Consider the following 18,479-nt stretch of genomic DNA (forward strand, 5'->3'; position numbering starts at 1 on the left):
GTAAGCTGTCATTGTTATCAGGTTAGTTGCTCTTTGATACATTGGCACCCAGTTTAAGTCCATTGGGACCTCCATGTGATTACAGGTATTTGTCTCAAACAACTTGAGCTTTTAAGTGGGCTCTACCTTAACTACACAAGTTATTACTTCCCAGATTATGTGTGTTGGTGTCAATCCAGAAATTTAGAAACTGGGTTTTCTAAATTTCGATTGCTCTAGCCAGTACTAATTTAGTAATCAACCTTGTGGTTATGACATTGAAGTAGCTGCCGCCTTTCTGCATTCAGTTTATCCTGGTGTCTACTCTGGCTGTCATTAATTGTGAAGAACAACTATTTAAAAAGTGAAACCAGTTTAAGGAAAAAAAATAACTTGCTAGTTGTAACTGGTTGAAATTAAAACTGTACGGCAATAGAAATCCTGCCTGGACTGAACTTTAGAACCTCTGTTTTGTAACAGTAATATTTGGAAAGCACAAGATTTGCGTGAGGGTAAACTGAATAAACAATCCATGATATATCTTTTGTGTTTGTATATACTGAATATACAAAACAGATGAATATGTTTATTAAAATTTTAACTGAAATCATGTTTTCTAAAATATGCATATCTGAAATTCCTTTCGAAGTTATGTGTGGAAATATATGATAGTGCCCAAGATAATTTAAAAATTTATAAAATGGAAGTGTACTTAAAAAATAGCCCATGTTGCATGTTGCCTGTGTCTAGGCAAGAGGATTTGTTTAGCAGACAATTTTAGTGTCATGAATTCCCTAGGAACTAGTGCTGAGCATTAAATCATAAATGGCAGAAATGTCATACAAGGAAAACTGTGTCATGTGTGTGCCTTCTATTTATTTAGACCAGTACCTCACCCTACCTGACAACCCCTGCCTGATGCATTATAGGGAATCCCTGCTTCACGGTGATAGCAATGAGATTTATTTTGTGAGAAAAGTTCGAGTTAAATGTGCGTTGATGGGAACAAATATGACCTGGCTGTGACCCCTTTGTTTATACAAATTAATGAATAGAAGGCATGAGTCATCAGACACTGCATAGTAATAGCGGGAAATCAGCAGAGGGAAGAGATGAGCTTGCATGCTCCACTTAGGACAGGTCCTTGAGATGCAGTGACTGGCATCAAGACCTGAAGGTATTCTGTTTAGTTTGTTCTTAATCTATAAGTTTCTGACGTCACTAATAAGTATTGGAATTCAAGGACAGCTGGTAGCAGTCTGATTTTTTATTCACTCTGAACTATCCATCCATCCATCCATCCATCCATTATCCAACCTGCTGAATCTGAACACAGGGTCACGGGGGGTCTGCTGGAGCCAATCCCAGCCAACACAGGGCACAAGGCAGGAACCAATCCCGAGCAGGGTGCCAGCCCACCGCAGGACACACACAAACACACCCACACACCAAGCACACACTAGGGGCAATTTAGAATCGCCAATCCACCTAACCTGCATGTCTTTGGACTGTGGGAGGAAACCCACGCAGACACGGGGAGAACATGCAAACTCCACGCAGGGAGGACCCGGGAAGTGAACCCAGGTCCCCAGATCTCCCAACTGCGAGGCAGCAGCGCTACCCACTGCGCCACCGTGCCGACCACTCTGAACTATCTAAAAGTAAAAACTATTCCATGTATAAAGGCTGCATTTAATGTTATAGAAACAACCCTTGCAGCTGACCTCTGTATCCAGAATGACTCGCTGGAGGTAATTAACTGTGAGGTGGGATTGGACACGGGGGAGTTCAACCATGTAGCATTTGTATATCTGCTTCTTAGATGTTTTGAATCCTTGCCTGTACAGTAAGGGCAACTTCCACTCCTACTGCAGACATTTTCGTCACCTCCTGTTTCTCTGTATATTTTATTCTGTTGAGTGAGTTATCCCTCTTCACTGCCAGCACAAGAATGATTTTGCAGACAAAGATGTTTTAATCATCTTTGAAGGAAAAGTGTTGTAGTTTATCACATCATGTACTATATTATGCCAAAATAAAAAAATAACGGATTAAAATATGTAACAAGCTAATTACTGATAGACTCCAAAACACAAGTTACTTAACATTAGTTAGAGATGGTTTACTATTCATATGAACTCAAATATTATACGAAAAAAGAAGAAAGAAAAAAAAAAACCTAGGACGGCTCAGCTACTACTATTCACTCATTTACTATAGCTCCAAACATGTTAGCAAACATAACTGAAATTATATTCACTTAACCCTTAAACCGCCATTTACCACCACAATTTGCCAGCACGCCGGAGCTGAGTATATTCGTTGAACGCCGCAACCGGCTAGAGTCGGTTTCCAGTGCAATTTGGAAGCACACCGAAGCCGAGTATATGCGGCAACGCACATTCATTGAACTCCGCAAACGGATAATGTTGTTTCTCAGTGCAATTTGCCAGCACGCCAGAGCAGAATATGTTTGTCGATGTATATTCATTGAATGCTGCAACCGGCTATAGTCATGTCTCAGTGTAATTTGCCAGCACGCAAGGGGGCGAGTATATTCGGCGACGTACATTCATTGAACCACCGCAGCTAGGGAATCCATTCCCGGATGGGTTTGTCAATTCCCAGGAATCCCGCATTTCTTTCCCGGGAGTCCCGGGCACGGGCATGGGCATCTCGCATGTGAACGGTTTTAGAACTACAGACACTTATTGTTAATAAAACTACTGCAATATGTTGACACAAATAAAAGACTAACCTTGTCTACAAGCAGTTCATGCTGTCATAAGTACATGTATCTTTAGTTGCGGTAATAAGAGTGTAGAAAGCGCAACATCCTCAGAGGTGGCGCAGTGGTAGTGCTGCTGCTTTGCAGTAAGAAGACTGTGGAAGATTGTGGGTTCGCTTCCCAGTTCCTCCCTGTGTGGATAGAGCTTTGAGTACTGAGAAAAGTGTTATATAAATGTAATTTATTATTATTAACGTGTCCAGAGTGCAGTCGTCCAGGTAAGAACGTACCTTCGTGCAGAAGTACGCCAGCCACTGAGAGAGCACGCTTTGCCTCCACTGAAGTAGGCGGCACAATCATCGGATACTGATACACTTGTTCTAAACAACGCCCGCACTTGCCGTTGCTCTGAAACACCGCCATTTCAGCTTTTACTGATGCATCCAGTTTCTTGTCATCATTCTGTGATGGCAAGTTTCTTGGCACAGATAATGCGGATGCAACAGACTGACGCATTGCAATTTCAAGTTGCTGTTCAAAGCTGTTGTCTGATGAAGTGCAAGCTGCAGCAATGGCGCCACCTTAATTATTTTCAACTATAACTCTGTTATTTCTTGATCGATTTTTACACTTTTACACGCTATATATGCGAGCTTGGCCGTTCCCGTTTTCCCGGGAATTACAGCAGTCCCGGGAATTAATGTCCGGGAATCCCGGGCTCCCGATTACCGGGATCCCTGGGATTGAGCCGCTGCACTAGACGAACCTGCAATCATCAGTGTTTACCTGTGTGTGTTTGCGTGCAGCCAGTTCAAGCGCAGTTGGCTCAGTGATTTACTGAATTTCATCAATGGCTTCAGTTGCACCTTGAACATATAATAGATTATTGCAGTAGTTTTTTTTTTTTTTTTTTTATAGTTTTTACAGTTCGTTTGCAGTATGTAAAATGATCAGTGTTGCAGTAATTGTGATGCACTTTGCATGAAAAAAAATGCGTTCCATTAAAATTTCACATTTTCTTTGTGTATTGTGACATTAAAAAGTGCAGCTAAAAAGTATTTGGCATCCAGGGGTGCATTAACTCCCAAGTATGTGTCGGTTTAAGGGTTAACTATCATTGTTGAAACCTTGATATACACATTGTACAAATATCAACGTTAACACGTGACACTAACTTTACTCGCTAAAACTTACCTCTCAAGAGACGGCAGCATTACAACTCCAGAATGCTTGCATTTCAGATGCGGGTTGGGGCTGCCATGAAAAGAAAGCTGCGTTCAGCATTATCTGCATTGAATTTTTTTTTCTTTTTCGGTAAAGTGCTCCCACACTTTAGAAAGTTTCTGTCTCAATTTTTTTCCATCTCCTTCCCCCTCCTCTATCCGACTTGCCATTGCAACCACGTTTATTTTCCTCTAATAATTCTTCTTCTCAGACGTTCTTCTTCATTGGTAGGACTGTGTGCAGTTTTGACAAACAATAACAAACGATACTGCCCCCAGACATTCATGTAGTGCATTGCAGTTTCAAAAACCAATGTGGTTCTTTGTGACTGGAGCCTCTATTGAAGGTTCCGTTTATGACGCGTCGATGATTTTTTGTAGTTGACGTCGATTATGTCGACTAATCATTGCAGCCCTAGTGCTTTTCTCACTACTCAAAGCACTCTTCACACATGGAGGACCTGGAATGCAAACCCATGATCTCCTTACTGGGAGGCAACAGTGCTACCACTGTGCCCCACCTGCATGGATTCTGCTGTACCCTATATTCCTCAGACTTCACTCACCTTGAAAGGTCACATCTCCAAGATGACTTCCCATCACATCTGTTATCTGAGGAATAAATGCTGCTGTTTATGTGATGTTGGGTCTTTTACCTATCACCAGTTTTCAGTTCTCTCCCTTTAATTCATTTGGATATCAAGAACACATTGCAAATAACAGAAACAACAGCTAATCCAGCTAAACTGGTGTTTTTTTCCAGCTATGTATGTATATTATTTATTAAGTAGCTTCTTTAAATAAAATGGTTCAGACAAGAAAGATGCAGAAAATATATAATCTAAAGGGAGTAGAGTGTTTTTTTTTTTTTTGGTTTATGTTTTTAACCTGGTACTTTTTATATTGTTGGGTTTTTAATTTAGGCTGCATGTTATTTCCAACTCAACAGAATAACATTCCACAGAGTAGAGTATGGTATATTGTGTAAATCAGAGGAATTGTTTTTCAGGTAAGAAATTGGTTGACGGAGAAGTCTGCAGTCTGTCTTCAGAAATAATTCAGAAGTCATTGCATACTGGTAAAATTCCTTACCAAATTAGCATACATCCCTTTATTTAAAAAGTGATCAGGTTGACCTAGTTATTAAATACCTATATCAAAGTAGGATTATTGAAAGCAGTTATTAAATGCAAGACTGAGAAATCCATATCTAGTTAAGATTGTTTACAGCCATTTCAACTACTCTTATTAAGCTACCCCTTTCGAGGGCAGAGATTAAGCTACCGCAGATGGGCACAATGGTACAATGTGCAAATGGATACAGAAAGGCTCCAAGCTTAGAAAAAATTTACTATTTTGAGAGGACATTTTACAAATTAGGTGATGTTGCAAATAAGATATGAGATCAGTGCTGGTGAGGATTTTTTTTTTTAATTATATATTTTAAATGAAAATATAAGATAAGCTTGGTTATGTATATAAGTGATAAAGAATGGTAATAGAATGTTGGTTACATGGCATGTTTGTAGTTCAAGTCTAAAGATTGTGTAAACCATGCACTGCACTAATGGGGCCACCTCTGGGCTGTTGATTGTAGTATTGATCTCTACATAAGAAAAAGACTTGTAAAAAAGACAGAACTAGCGAATGTTTAGAGAATAGATAATAGACTTATTCTAGTCCAACAAATGATGGACTATGAAGAAAGATTGAAGTATTTGAATCTTTACTGCTTAAATAAAGAGGATGTGATAGAATTGTTTAATTTTTTAAAAGCCGTTCTTCCCGTTAGAAGTTGTTGCACAGGTTGAAGAATACATCTTATTGTTGATTTTTTTTCATTCTTTGTCTTAAATTCTAGTTGAATGGACTTATTTCCATTTTTGCATAACATCATCATGGAAGAACTCCTTAAAATAGTAACTATCTTCAGACTCTATCTAATATAAATTTTAAGTTTCAAGATTAAGGAAGCTGAGCATGTTGTTTTGACAAAGTGACTTGTACAGAATTGTAGTTGTTCTGAGGATATGATCACATTGTCTATATGCCTCTAAAAGTTCAGATTCTTGTAGAACATAGGATAAAGAAGGCAGGACAAATATTATAACCCTGCATTGGAAAAGATGACCATAGCATATTGTCTTTAAAGTATCTATTACCTAAGAACCATATTTTGAGATCGTAGTGTAGAAACAAGATTTCTAGTAAATTGGTATGGTAGTATTGACTGGAGTTCACAATAAAACACAGAAGTTACATTTCCTATGATAACTAGGCAGGTGTTGTTTTTGTTACCTTCTTATGTAGCTTCAAAGTATTTACTTATAACCTATTAATACATCTTGAAGTTGGGTAGTATTGTGCTCCTGTCTCCTTTAGTTCTTTGTCATTTTAATACTTAATCTGTGAGTGATGTCTGCACCAGATGGAGTAACATTTTGAGATGATCAATTTGATATCCTGCCCTACATTGCTTGATTGTCAACATATCATACTCCTACTCGAAGAATTTCACCCAATTTCCATAACTGAAATAGAAAAATGTGTATAATCTAAAGCTAAGGGGAAAATTAAACTTCCACTACAAGGAATAATCCAGGGTGTTTCAAAATTAAGTTTTCACAAATGTTAGGAAACATTTCTTCACATGCCAATATATAGTACTGCTGAGGTGAAGATGTTGTACCACTTAATTTTGATAAATGATTGTCTGTTCTTTAATGTAGCCACTGTCGGTTAACATATCCTTACTTTCTCCTAGCACCTTCATCATGCCTTGTCCTGTTGTGCAATTATATTTTGTACTTTCTTTACAGCTGGCTCTGGATCTCTTCAAGGACCTCAAACTCCCCAGTCCACAAGCAGTTCAATGGCAGAAGGAGGTGATCTAAAGCCACCAACTCCAGCTCCTACTCCAATTAATTTGATGCAGCCCATGCCGGGTGTCCGGTAGGTTTTAATATCTAGTCCACATAACCTTTTTTTATAATAAAAGTTTTCACTTTACCCTTTTTGTTGTTTTTTTGAGAAAACCCCGTGAGTCAGTTCTTCCCACCTAAAATATGTTTAAAAAGATGACTACTGGGACATAACATGATTTTTATTTTGTTACATGTGCTAATTTTATAGTGGCAGTACAAGGTAAAGGTTTTGACTAATATTTGGATATAAAACCAAATTGTGTAAGGGCTAGAGCAATATAATATAAAGTATGCTTACAGTGTAAGAATGGATATAAACAATGGTAAATTCTTAATGTACTATATATTTGTAATGGCTGTGTATGTGTAAATCTGCTCATCGAGTAGTTTTATATTCATGGTTCAGCCTACAATAATGCCTCCTAGAATTGTAGTGCACGTGATCCTCATGTTGTATAATTTATATTGTTTAGGTTACCAGGTTAATATTTGATATTGAATATGCACGCACAAACTTTCCTTATACTCATTCTTGGTATTTTTTTAATGATCTCATTTTAAGTGTTTATGTTCTGTTTAATGTTTATGATTTCATACGAGTTTTATGAAGCAAATACTTTACCATTAAAGTTGAGTTGGCTTATTAAAGCAAACAAATGCCAGTAGCCCCACCAATATACTATTTCAGCTTGTAGTTTACAATTACATTGTCTAATAAAGCGATTTCTGTTCTACCTGTTTTATAACACACTCCAGCTATGTATTTAAAGATGAACTTCCTGTTTACATAGTAATCAACATTGCCTTCTTATACAGGTGGTATTGTTCATATTTGCTGATTTTTTTATCTACTTCATCTATTTTGTAATCTTAAGTTGAAAGTCATAAGGACTTACCTGTTATCTTACTTTTTTTTTTTTTTAATAATCAAGAATGAAAATATATTGTTTCCTTAATATATTCAGTAAAGCTTGCATTTAAATCTTGGAACATGCAGTGGATATATGTTCTAAAGCAGTATTCTTTTCTTTCTGTATTGTGGTGACAAGAAATGAGGAAAAAAAATTGGTAAATTTCTGAAGTTATATTTAGTAGTTGCTGCTCAGTCAACCCCCACTAGTATCTCAATTTGAAATATGTTTTTAAATGTTTTAGGAGCAGCATGGTCAATCTGCAGGATCCGTTTGCAGAAGGCAGTGATCCGGCATTCCAGAGGCGAAGTGCGATAACTCCAAATTCTGGTTACCAGCCAGGTATGGCCAATCAAGAGATGAGCCGGATGCCATATGAGCCTAATAAGGATCCTTTTGGTGCCATGCGTAAAGGTACACAAAAAAACAACAAAAGGACAATTTTTTTTTTTTAAGTACATATTTTTTAGAAATATACATCATATTGAAGATTTAATCTTCAAATTTAATTTTACTTGGTGTAGGACAGCCTTTTACCTCTGAAGAAATAAATGACAGTGGTATAGTATTTTGAAAAATGTTTTATATTTAAGATGAAGGTTGCCTCTTGGTATTAATGTTTTGATTAGAAATTTAAACCGGCACATACTTTTTGACATTAAGGCATTTCTAATTATTGTACTTTACATTACTACTTTCTTCAGATTATAACATAACCTTCTGAATTGTCTAACCTTCCAGCTATCCGTTTTCTTAATCTGCATATTCCAATTCAATGTTGTATTGAATAGAAGCTTTTCTTGTCAGTAATATGTACTCTGGGTTTCTAAAATAGCTAAATAGGTTTTTCACCTTTAGTGATGGTTGGTGATTATTTCTCTCAAGTTTTGACAAAGTGTTCAATAAAAAAAAAAGTTTTATATTGTGAAAATTTGTATTTTCTTGCTGTTTTTTTCTAAAATATAGGTGGTGAACAGTTCATGTCTCCAGGTCAGGGTCCTAACAGTGGCATAAGTGAGCAGTATAACAGGGTTCCATCAGGGTCCATGGGAAATATGTCACTAGGACAGCGGCAGCCATATCCTTATGGGCCAGGGTATGATCGAAGGTAAATAATACATTCTTAAGCAGAGTTTAATCCTGACAAGATTCAATTTAAATTCCCATTGTAAAACCAAAGCAGGTGGGCTTGAATTTACAAGCTTCACACGCTTGAAATTGCACAGGGGTTCAAACTTTGCCTTCTGCGGCTGTGAGAATGCAGCATGAACTGTTGTAGTTACCATGTAGTCCTCCTGAGAAAATGCTTTTTTTCAGCTTTTACTTAGAATTTTCTTCAATGTCTTACCTTTTAATAGTTTCAGTAGAAAAAAGCCCATTTATTATCTTATGCATACATTATTGCTCCCAAATTTACTTTTATGTATTTCTTCCTTTATACAGACAAGAACCTGGAATGGGCCCTGAAGGGAGTATGGGGCCAGGGGGACCACAGCCAAACCTTATGCCTTCCAATGCTGACTCTGGGATGTATTCGCCAAATCGCTACCCACCTCAGCAGCAAAGGTTTGTACTGGCAATACCTTAAACTAGTATGACTTCAAACTAAATTTACAGTGCATTTAATGCAGGACATTGCTTAAATTATCAATGACATGAAATACATGACTAGTGACTAGCAGAACTTCTTCAAATTTATGTGGATTATAAATGGTAGTGGGTGGGCACAGATCTGGATGATCAGTCATCTTCTAATTCTCAGTTTTTACAGCATATGTTTGGAAAAACACTGATGTCCAGAGGGAAGAAGGAAAAATTTCAAGAATTTGGCTTAAAACAAATGTACAGCAGTAGCCTTAATTGTATCTTTGATGTATGATCTTCAGACCACTTCTTGGTACTTTTCATAACATTTTAATTTTCAGTCATTGCAATGGAAATACTAGTTGACATGTTTCCAGTTGTCATGAATACAATCAAAACGTGAAGTTAGAAATAAAAAGTTTAGTTAATGAATGTATTGGCAGTATGCAGACAGGCATCAACATAAATTCTATTCAAGTTCTTAAAGCTTGAAACAGCATTTAGTACTGGACAAATTCTAATGTTCTGGTAACGAGTTTTGATTTTTAAACACTTGCTACTGTTAAATTATATTTTGAGAACACACTGTGGTTTATGTGAACCAGTTTTCCAAAAACGACACCTGTTGTATAGAGCTTCTCATATTTAAACTACATATTGAGAAGACATTATTAGGTGCATCTGTACTATACCTACTTAAAAAGTTATTTTTTTACTACATTAGTTCTAGACTACCAAAAGGAGCTAAACATTTTATTGCATAGATAATAGCATTTTAATATAAATATAAACTTCAAGTTAGATTGCTTTATTGTCACTCCTTAATAACTTTATTAAATTAGTTTTCATGCAAAAGGCAATGGGACTATAAAAGTGTTCAGTGAGAAAAAAAATTCTGAACTTAATTTATGAACGAATATTTTGTTAATCTTGTAAAGATGGATTTCAAAATACCATTGTTAAATGGGTGTATTACATTTCCAAAGCAAATGAAGTTAGCCAAAACAATAAAAGACTTAATTTATGTTAGTGCATTTTGCATGGTTTATAGTTAACCAATATTTTTGGTTTTGCGGTCTTGCAAAGTTAAAAAGATTGTTTCCTTAATTAGACTTTTAAACCTAGTTTGAGGGTAATACTAAGAGTATTAAGTTTTCCTTATTCTGTTCTCTAGTATGAACCAGACTAGTTTGATTGATAGGAAATCTGCATCTAAAATTAATATTTATTGTTCAGTTTCTTACTATATTTTTGTTCAGTTTGTGGAGCAGACTTGTATGTTGTTTTTTAGGCACGATTCCTATGGTAATCAGTACCCAGGTCAAGGAGCGCCCCCTGGTGGTCCATATACAAATCAGCAACCAGGAATGTATGCTCAGCAACAACCGGTAAAGTGCCTTGTACAAAAGTTGTCATTTGTGCTTAGATTTTAATAATTTTTGCTTATTGCATGATGTAAAAATGTTTGCTAAGTATGAAATTTGCAGCACAAGCTTACATGATTACCTTGGAGCAAATAGGAAAGTTTTACTGGTGACATTATTATTCAATTAACATGTTTTGTGTTTTTTTCCCAGAACTATAAGCGCCCAGTGGATGGGGGTTATGGTCCACCTCCCAAGAGACATGAGAGTGAGATGTACAATGTACAATTTACTGGTGCACAACAGCAGCAGCAGCCCACATCGGCACCTCCTGCACAACAAGAAATGTATAATCAATATGGAAATGCCTACCCTGGTGCAGAAAGACGGCCTCCAGGACCTCAGAACCAATTCCCTTTCCAGTTTGGCCGAGATAGAGTACAGGCCACGGCTGGGCCAAACTCCCAGCCCACTGTTCCACCTCCAATGATGGGCAGTCCCATGCAGTCTACGCAAGATGGTCCTCAAAGCAGTATGTGGTCAAGTCGGAATGAAATGAGCTACAACTTTCCTAACCGGCAGGGTCCTGGGGCGCCAGCACAGGGTCCTGGCTATCATAGTATGAACCGGTCAGAGGAAATGTTGCCTTCTGACCAAAGGATGAACCATGAAGGACAGTGGCCCAGTCATGTAAACCAGCGCCAACCCCCCTATGGCCCTTCAGGTCCTGTACCGCCCATGACCCGACCTTTGCAACCCAACTATCAGACTACCCCCGCCATGCAGAACCACATTCCGCAGGTCTCCAGTCCTGCCCCTATGCCACGTCCGATTGAAAATCGCACCTCTCCAAGCAAATCGCCTTTTCCACATTCAGGGATGAAGATCCAGAAAGCTGGGCCACCTGTTCAAGCCTCACATATCACTCCTGCTCCTGTGCAGCCTCCATTGATACGGAGGGATATCACCTTTCCTCCTGGCTCTGTGGAGGCAACACAGCCTTTGCTTAAGCCACGACGCCGATTGACTGCAAAGGAGATTGGTAAGCAAGATTCTTATGAAGTAAACTGTTTATATCAATGAAACATCAGATTTTTCTTTTATATATATTTTTTTTATTATTGTTTTATTTGAAGAAAGTAATATTCCATACAATCAAGTCAAACTTAACAAACCAGAATTCAAGCATTTTTCCTTTAGAGTAAGTCTCAGGTGTTATAAAATGTTAATGTTAATATGTATTAATTGAGTATTGGTTTCTCTGTTTGTCTTGTAATTCTGTATAAGTGTGCCTCTCACAATTTTATTTGTTTTTCCTTTCTGAAAGGAACCCCAGAGGCCTGGAGAGTGATGATGTCTTTAAAGTCTGGTTTGTTGGCTGAGAGCACCTGGGCATTAGACACAATTAATATTCTACTGTATGATGACAACAGTATTGCTACGTTCAATCTGTGTCAGGTAAGGATACTGGCATTACTTCAGAAATTGTATTTAGGATCCACTCAGGTTAGAAGCTGTGTTTAATTCTGTAAATATGCATTTGACCAAGATCTTTGATTAAATTATTGTACATTTGGTTGAAGCATAATTTTCATAGTTAGAAAGTTAATTTACAGCACTGGTCTTCACTGTCTTGTGCTTTTTTTTTCCTTGGATGTAAATCTCTACTTATGCAGGCTATGCTGTGATGGCCATAAGAATATCTTGAAGTCATAATGTGGCTGATTTATAATTAAAAGCATATGTGTATGAGTTTTTTTTTATTTGCAGTGCATTGGTTTACCTAGTAGACATTCCATTAGTCTAAAATATCTATATATGAATGATTGACTGCGTTGTTATACTTTTTAGATGAACTATGCAGCTGAATTTGTGAGTTTTATTGAAATTCTTCCTGGATATTTTGTTAGGTTAGTCATATTTCTTAGCAGTTGTAGAATTGTTTTCATTGTTTGGTTTGTCACAATATATGGAACAGTCATGAGAATTTAACTTGATCTTGATTGTTCTATTATCTGTTAGAAATATCAACAGCAAAATGTTAGTAACATTTGTTTTGTGGAACCCATGCTTCAAGCCCCTGTCACTATTAAATCTCTCTCTCTTTTATAGTTGCCTGGATTTTTGGAGCTACTTGTGGAATACTTTAGGCGTTGCCTCATTGAAATATTTGGCATTCTGAAAGAGTATGAGGTAGGGGATCCTGGCCAGAAGACATTGCTGGATCCAGACTGTCTGGATCATGATCGTGCATCAGGTTCTGAATATGAGGAAGAGGAGGAGATGATGGAGGATATCGATGATGATGATGAGCAGCAGGCGGTGGAGCAGCAAATGGAAGTTGAACCACCACCGGAAGAGGTCAAGCTACTAAAAGAGGAGGAGGAGGAGGGGGAGGAGGAGGAGGAGGAGGAGGAGCAGCAAAGTAGTGCTGAGAATGAGCAGGAAACGGCAACAAAAGATTCTGAGCCTAGTGGACTTACCCAGGAGTCCAGTAGCGAGCAAAAGCCTAAACAAGCCAGCAAATTTGACAAACTGCCTATTAAGATGGTACGTAAAAATGACCCTTTTGTGGTTGACTGCTCAGATAAGCTAGGCAGACCACAGGAATTCGATAGTGGCTTGGTGCACTGGAGTATTGGTGGTGGAGATACAACAGAACACATTCAAACCCATTTTGAAAGCAAGACAGGACTATTGTTTTCCCGTAAGAGAACATCATTTGTTGCCAAGCTCTTCCCAAGCAATCATAAGAAATCTTCAGTGGTCGATGGAATTAGATCCACTGGGGAATCTGGAGATAAAATTAAAGTTCCCACTGATCAGCCAACTGGGAAGAGCTTTACAGCCACTATTGATGATGTGCTCTCGGCTCGTCCTGGATCTGTGACGGAAGAAGCCGTGAGAGGGGTTCCAGAGGGCCACAAAGAAAATAGTAAGTTTCCATTTAGCATGAACCCTAATCAGAATCACCACAACATCAAAATTCTTGAAGATGAACCTCATAGCAAGGATGAAACTCCACTAAGCACCATTGCTGATTGGCAGGACTCATTAGCCAAACGTTGCATATGTGTCTCCAATATCATTCGCAGCCTCTCCTTTGTGCCTGGCAATGATTTAGAGATGTCAAAACACCCAGGCCTCCTCCTGATTCTTGGTCGACTTATCCTACTACATCATGAACACCCTGAGCGTAAACAAGCTCCACTCACCTATGAAAAGGAAGAGGAGGAGGATGAGGGTGTGAGTTGTGATAAAGACGAGTGGTGGTGGGACTGCCTAGAAATGCTGCGAGAAAACACATTGGTCACCCTGGCTAACATTTCCGGCCAGTTGGACCTTTCATTGTACCCAGAGAGCATCTGTTTACCTATCCTGGACGGTTTGCTCCACTGGGCAGTTTGCCCCTCTGCTGAAGCTCAGGACCCCTTTCCCACGCTTGGGGTTAATGGTGTACTGTCCCCTCAGAGACTTGTCTTGGAAACGCTGAGCAAGCTCAGCATCCAGGACAACAACGTGGACCTCATCTTGGCCACTCCACCTTTCAGTCGGCTTGAGAAGCTCTATGGTACTCTTGTTCGCCTGGTGGGCGAGAGGAAGATCCCAGTGTGCCGGGAGATGGCCGTTGTGCTCCTTGCCAACCTGGCTCAAGGTGACAGCTTAGCAGCCAGAGCTATTGCTGTTCAGAAGGGGAGTATTGGCAACTTGCTGGGCTTCCTGGAGGACAGCCTGGCAGCCACCCAGTTCCAGCAAAGTCAGCCTAGTCTCCTTCACATGCAGACACCCCCTTTTGAACCCACGAGTGTGGACATGATGCGCCGGGCAGCCAGAGCACTCCATGCCATGGCCAAAGTGGAGGAAAATCACTCAGAGTTCACGTTATACGAGTCGCGGCTTTTGGACATTTCAGTGTCTCCCCTCATGAACTCTCTGGTGTCCCACGTAATTTGTGATGTACTGTTTTTAATTGGCCAGTCATGACAGCCGTGGGATACTCTTCTGATTCCCTTTTGTGTGTCTGTTGCGCGTGAGTGGAGAAAACTTAGAGAAAACTGACTGTTTTTGTCCTTTTTATTTATGCAAAAACACCTCGGATTCCACTGTCTGCCCTCACCCTGCTTCTCACAACGGAAGGATATCATGAAGTAGTTGTGGTTTTTAAAAATTAAAAAAAAATGAGTAAGATACGGATTGAAATCTTGTTCTAGGAGAGTGTTTGCTGCCTAATGGGAACTTTTTTAATAAAAAAAACAAAAAAAACAAAAAAAAAAAAAAACAAAAAAAAAACTGTAACCAAAGTTACTGTGTCGTTTACAGTGAGTTTGGGTAGTAAATGTGCCCTGGCTCTCCAATTGGGGCATGGAAAATACAATTTTATGGTTCATATTTGGAGGCTATACAGACTTCTGGACTTTCATGTGGTATATTTGCTGTAACTTGGATGCTATATATTCAGTCTACAGAACCAGGTTACCAGCTGTGAACAGATGTCTTGAAATGGGAGGCCTGTGCAGTAGATTGTAGGACTTTTCTGTACTGTACACCTTAAATAAAACTGTAAACATACTGTAATAATACTGTTTCACACTGAGAAAGCGCTGGCTCGGCAGCAAACTGTAGTTTTTAAAAATGTTTTTAGTTAACGCGTTGAAGAGAAAAAAAGGCTTTCCCCCCAAAGTATCGTGTGAACCAACAACACCCTGACCTCTTCTTCTCTTATCCCTTGATTGTATGAATTTACCCTTCTAAAGAAATCACCTCTTAAAACTGGTTTTCAACTTTAGCTGCAGCTTTGCTGCAATGTAAATATGATGTTGTACATTACACTCTCACCCTCTGGAGCTTGTCACCTTTTTAATCTTGGAAGAAATAAAGTTACACAAGTTGAATTCCCTGCTTTGAGTCCCGCCATGTGCTAATTTAAACTTCCCCTCCCTTTGGCCTGTCTGTTTCCCAAAAGGGTGATATGCGGGGCTGGCTGTGCGTGAACAAGCTGTAGTGTTTTTAGAGACTGCAGCTTATGGTTTATTTACTTTCTAATCAAGGGGAGGGGGGAGTTTTAGGTTCAGATGAAGCTCCTGATACAAAAACAGAGAACCTGATGAAGAAACACAATTTGAGATTTTTTTTCAGTGATATGAATTCTGCATATTTGTATTTCAGACGATGTAGCTAAAAACTTGATGTAAATTCCTCTTTTTTCCTTTTTTTGGCTTAATGAATATCATTTATTCAGTATGAAATCTTTATACTATATGTTCCACGTGTTAAGAATAAATGTACATTAAATCTTCGTAAGACGTTTGTGATGGTTTTATTCTTTTGATGAATGTGTTTATTTTGGGTTTTTTTGTACTTATTTTTTTAATGATCATGTTCATTGTGGGTTGTTTAAAACATTTTGTCAGTATTTGCCACATACTTCTACTTTTTCCCCAGCCTTCACTTTCATTTGCTCAGAACTTTTTTTTTTTTTTTTTTAAATAAACTTTTGTGTGTTTTTCTTCCTATTTTTGGAAAGGAATATTTTACACAAATATATTTGATCATATAACTGGTCAAATTATATATTCACTATTTGTGTACTTTATGAAAAACTGAATGAATTGTCCAGCATTCTTCTGTAAATATACCTTTCATATTAACACATTTTAGTTGTTTTGTAATGCTACATTTTTGTCTGATTGTTAGCATTGAGAAAACAACCAAGGAAATTACATTCTGCTTGATTGGTTTGTAATATTTTATTTTTTGTGTATATTATCTGAATTATAAACTGTTTTGTATTGGGGTTGGGGGCACGGATGGGTTTGGTTTCTTCATGCCTCATGTAGTTTTTTCAGGGCACAGTGCATTTTACATTGATGGTGAAACAACATGGAATACCAGCCAGTGAGTAAAGTTTCATTTTAATCTTTGAATTATTTTGAATCATAGGTCTCACATCCTCCAACGCATCAATTTTACGCCTTATGTGAGATGATTTTGTGTTGCCTTTTGCTTTCTGCGTCAATTGTGGGATTTAACTTTCCCTGAAAATTTTATTACTGTTTTCCAAATTGTCTCAAAATCAGCAACAGGTTATGTTGTCATGTATGAGTCAGTTGTGTTTATTGACAGTTCAAGTCTCATAGGGCCTTTATACTGTGTCATTACCTGCTATGAAGTTGGGAGGTAGCGTCTTTTGGCTATAAGGCCACATTGTACTAAAAATATTTTAATTACTAGAGCTGTCTTGAATTTCTATGAACAAATTTTGTCTCTTTCTTAGTATATGTTAGTCATTTTTTAATTTATCTGAGTGATAATGGTACCACACAGCAGTGCTGCTTTACAATTACAGAAGTATATGTGCAGTTCTCTGCTTGGTCACTCACTTGGTTTCCTCTGGATACTCTGGCTTTGTGTATTTTCCCAAAAATATGTGCCTGTTAGGTTAGATAATTTTTAATTCACTTGGCATGAGTGTGCTTGTGCTAATGCATCCTACGGTTAACTAGGGTTCAATGTGGGGTTGCTTCCGGCCTTACACCTACTACTACTACTGTCTAAATGTTTTCCACATTTAGCTTGATAAAAAAACATTTATTAGAAAAAGTATCTTCATAAACGTATCAAAGAACTTTGTCTTGCACTAATTGGATGTTCGAAGCTAGCACAAGTACAGCTATATGGCTTCTTGCATACCAATTGAGGCCATAGGTTCATAAACTTTTACGGGGGAAAAAAACTTTCAAACTTAAAAATTCCTCAACTTCACACCTATCATGTTACTAAATAATTAATGTGCTAAGTCAATTAGTTTATCTACATGATTTTCTATAAGAGTTGTTCTCTAGAATAAGATTGAGACTAGATTGGTTTCAGCAGTCAACTACTATGTCGTATTTTCAGTGCGTCATAGGTTTACATATATCAAGTTAACCGTCTCTTTAAACATTATGGATGACTCCAGGAATTGATAGTTACTTTTAGCAGCTTCTGAGTTGCTAATTGTCATAACTAGTAGTTAACTGGGACACCTGTGGTTATATAAGAGGCCTGCCTGTGGAGCACAGGGGAGTCAGCATCATGTTGCAGGGGCATTTTGCTGGGAAAGGGGCTGGTTCATTTCATAAAATAGATGGCATCTTGAAGAAAGGAGTATTATCTGGAAATTCTGAAGCAATGCCACAAGATACCAGCCTGAAACCTAATGCTTGGTGGTAAACGGTTCTTCCACAAAGGACACAGATCCCAAGTATATTTCCAAAAGTGATAATAAAATGGCTTACAGACAACAATATTGGCAGTGTTGGAGTGGCCATCACAAAGCTCTGACTTGAATGCTATAGAAAATATGGACTGTTCTGAAGAAATATGTCCAAGCAAGGAAGCCTATGAACTTGACTTGCTCACACCAGTTCTGTAAGAATGAGTGGGCCAAAATTCCAGTAAATTATTTAGATTGTAGAAGGTGACCCTAAGCGTTTGCTTCAGGTTAAGCAGTTTAAGGGCAACCCCACCAAAAGCTAACTTGGTGTATGTCAAGTTCTGACTCGCTGACAATCTGATGCAGTGATTAAGAGCTGAAATGTGTCACTTAATCATTACTTTTGGGAATAACTATGAAAATTAAATCAATATACTAACAGACTTAACACATTAATTGTTTGGTTATATGATGTGTGAATTTTGAGTTTGAAAGTTTTAGCCAAGGTTGTATCTAAACTTATGTCCTTGTCTGTAAATTTAAGCAGTTCTAACTATTTAATAAAATGGTG

At 38.0% G+C, this 18,479-nt stretch overlaps 1 protein-coding gene across 2 annotated transcripts in view; it reads left to right on the top strand.

Annotated features, from left to right (window-relative positions):
* The window catches only part of arid1ab (AT rich interactive domain 1Ab (SWI-like)), a 159,156-nt gene extending 143,142 nt beyond the window's left edge, over nt 1-16,014 (top strand). For both annotated transcript variants that reach the window (XM_028818693.2, XM_051919077.1), the window contains 8 exons: nt 6,750-6,882; nt 8,010-8,179; nt 8,732-8,873; nt 9,209-9,331; nt 10,641-10,737; nt 10,927-11,755; nt 12,041-12,171; nt 12,826-16,014. In XM_028818693.2, the coding sequence (XP_028674526.2) occupies nt 6,750-6,882; nt 8,010-8,179; nt 8,732-8,873; nt 9,209-9,331; nt 10,641-10,737; nt 10,927-11,755; nt 12,041-12,171; nt 12,826-14,697 (3,497 nt within the window). In that variant the 3' untranslated portion in view covers nt 14,698-16,014. The remainder of the gene's footprint in view (nt 1-6,749; nt 6,883-8,009; nt 8,180-8,731; nt 8,874-9,208; nt 9,332-10,640; nt 10,738-10,926; nt 11,756-12,040; nt 12,172-12,825) is intronic.
* The last annotated feature ends 2,465 nt before the right edge of the window (nt 16,015-18,479 follow it).

This window comes from Erpetoichthys calabaricus, chromosome 14 (assembly GCF_900747795.2).
Source record: "Erpetoichthys calabaricus chromosome 14, fErpCal1.3, whole genome shotgun sequence".
NCBI lineage: Eukaryota > Metazoa > Chordata > Cladistia > Polypteriformes > Polypteridae > Erpetoichthys > Erpetoichthys calabaricus.